At 51.4% G+C, this 2809-nt stretch overlaps 1 protein-coding gene across 2 annotated transcripts in view; it reads right to left on the bottom strand.

Annotated features, from left to right (window-relative positions):
• GPM6B (glycoprotein M6B) overlaps positions 1-148 on the bottom strand; it is a 153012-nt gene extending 152864 nt beyond the window's left edge. For both annotated transcript variants that reach the window (XM_045290690.1, XM_045290691.1), the window contains exon 1: positions 25-148. In XM_045290690.1, the coding sequence (XP_045146625.1) occupies positions 25-28 (4 nt within the window). In that variant the 5' untranslated portion in view covers positions 29-148. The remainder of the gene's footprint in view (positions 1-24) is intronic.
• Positions 149-2809: the final 2661 nt, after the last annotated feature.

Genomic DNA, 2809 nt, shown 5'->3' with positions numbered 1-2809 from the left:
CGCGAGGCCAGCGCGCTCGCTTACCCATGGCTGAGACGGCGGGAGGGCTCCCCGGGGACTGGCAGCGCCGGTGGCACAAGTTTGCAGGTCGGGCGGCACGTGCGCGGTGGGGCTCCTGGCTGCGCTGCGCTGCGCTGGGCGGTCGCTCGCTGCTGCTGGCCGACGGGGAAGGGAGCGCGCGGGGCTCCGCCTGCACTGGGGGCCGGCCGCGCCGAGGGGCCCTGACGTCAGCGCCGGGGGCTTTGTGCGCCTGGAGCAAGGGGCCGAACGGGGGCACTGGCGCACCAGGCTGCCCGCACTGCTCTCTGCTTCCTCCTGGACCCCAGGAGCTGGCGGTGCAGAGGGGTGCGGAGACCTGAGCAGTCGGACAGAGTAGGGACCGAGGGGAGCTGCAGGTCAGAGGCGCCCTGCCGAGTCCCCGCAGAGATCTGAGATAGCTGGAGGGCCGTGGGAGGGAAGCTGGGAGATCACGCCCATTGTACAGATCCCGAAACTGAGGCTCAAGGGCATTCGGGATTTGGGCAGCATTGTCTCGGTCTGCAGTGCCGGATCCTTGTGTTGTTCCGGGGGGTGGGGTGGGAGGGTGATTTCATTTAGATTTTGCAAACCTGCCAGCATTTTAGAATCAACTGGGAGGCTTTTGCCCTGCGCCACAGAGGGATTTCATCAGGGTCTCAGAGGGCATCCAAGGTGGAAAAAACCACCTAAATCAAACCCACTGCTCATCCAGTGGATTCCAACTCACAGTGACCCTATAAGGACAGAACAGAACTGCCCCAGAGGGTTGCCAAGGCGGTATGTAATCTATAGGAAAGCCGATGGTCACATTTTTCTTAGCAGCCCAGCGCTGAAACCACTGCGCCACGAAGGCTCCTGAGAACTTCACAGGTGATTCTTAGGTTGAAAACCAATGCCTTCCGTTACTTTGGGGTTACACATGGCCTAGAGGAGCACAGGGAGCACCCTGGGGTGGTGCCAGATTAGGTGGTGTGCGTAAGAGCCCTCGAAGTCCACCTCTAAACTGACTCAGTCTTTATAAAATCCCACTCCTCGTGCTGCGCAAGCCCCGTACTTAAGCCTGTGTGCGCTGATAGTAAGGGCTTAATCAATACTGAGGTTTAAGTCTCCTCTGAGAAAAATGTTCCCATCTCCAAAGGTATTAGGAAAGCGATGAGACCCTTGCAATTTTTGTACCATTAATGCTTTAGGTGGCATTTCTAAACGCCATAACGCCCCGTGATATTTTATGTTGCCTTTGTTTTTGAAAATACGTCATGTTATTTGAACGGAGGGTTACATAAACAGTAACAATAGATAGTACACTTAAAGGGACATTCAAGCTAGAAGAGAGGCTTAGGGACTGCGGAAGGGTGGAGAAGGCGAATATTTCATCTATTGAAATGTATTGGATTAGGAAAGACTTGATCACGACAGCTCTAGCAAGCCTAATAAAATTTTGCACAAAAGACACTTGTGCTGGGTAGCTGGGCCGCGGGCATGTTTTCACAATCCCACGGGAGTAGCCCACTGTTTCCGCAGAAATCCAACAGCAGGGAGGGAGCTCAGGGGTTTAACAGCTTGTCCTCCTGTTCCGGCAAAGTAATCCACTTGAACTATTATATGCCTTGGTATTCCGGACTCCACATGCAGGCGACAGTAAGCATGTCCCCAGCAGAGGACTTTAAGAAAGACAAAGGTGGGGTTTGGCCAGGACGAGGGGAAGTTCCCCCCAAGTCCTAGAGTTGAGGAGAGCACATTTGGTTGGTTCCTACATTTGGGGGGACTCATAGGAGAGGAAACCAGCGATGGGATTGGGAGTTTGACGATCTGCAAAGGTGTTTTGGCAAGATAGGACCTCACTCTATCACACCAGGAGCAAGGATTGGAAGGTTTTGCCCTTTGAGATAAAAAAGCAAGTCTTGTGGCCCGCTTTCCGTCATTCCCTAGAAGGCTTGGTGGAGGATTTTTCAATGTGTGTGTTTGTGTGTGTGTGTGTGTTTGCTGTTGTTTTAACTAAAGAAAAGAAAGATCAGCTGTCCAAATATTGGAGCTAGTCACAATGGAATGCTTGTGATTAAAAAAAAAAAAAGAACAATTGTGTGAACTATGTCAAAGGAAAGTCACATTTTAATAGAAATTGTTACTTACTTTGGAGATGTCATGGATTGATTTTCAGAAGTGATTGCTCATAAAGCCCTTTAGAAAACAAGACCACAGTTGGGAAATCAGCAAAGGCCATGTGCAGATGGCTATTAAGTAGATTCAACTGGACTATTATGCTAAGAACTGCTGTTTTAAACTAAGGCTGAATCAGTGTGAGGGAGTGGATTGTGGCCCTCTGAAATATGAAATCCTAGCCCTTGTCCCTGGTGGCGTAGTGGGTTACACATTGGGCTGCTAGCCACAAGGCCGGCAGTTCCAACCCACCCAGCCGCTCCTTGTGAGAATGCTGAGGCATTCTGCTCCCAGAAAGAGCCTCAGGGGCAGTTCTACCCTACTTGACAGGACTGCCAGGAGCCACAACTGACTCGATGGCAATGAGTTTGGTTTGGCCCTTGTCCGTGGGGGGGGGGGGGGGGGTTGAACCTGTTTGAAATAGGATTTTCTTTTGTATGTGATTGAGGTTATAGCTGTGTAAAGTGGATTCTAAACCTAATCACTTCTGAGTTAAAAACAGAGACACCTGCATCTTGGGGAAGATAAGCAGATGGCATATGAGGACCATCTACAAACCAAGGAGCCCCAAGGAACCATAGGACACTTGGGGCTACTGACAACCTGGATAAGACCCTGAGTGAGACTTAGCCTC

This window comes from Echinops telfairi, unplaced genomic scaffold, assembly GCF_000313985.2.
Source record: "Echinops telfairi isolate 266 unplaced genomic scaffold, ASM31398v2 ScPeMD7_53;HRSCAF=182, whole genome shotgun sequence".
NCBI classification, from domain to species: domain Eukaryota; kingdom Metazoa; phylum Chordata; class Mammalia; order Afrosoricida; family Tenrecidae; genus Echinops; species Echinops telfairi.
The sequence above is the reverse complement of the archived record's forward strand: the minus strand, read 5'-3'. Positions and strand labels throughout refer to the sequence as shown.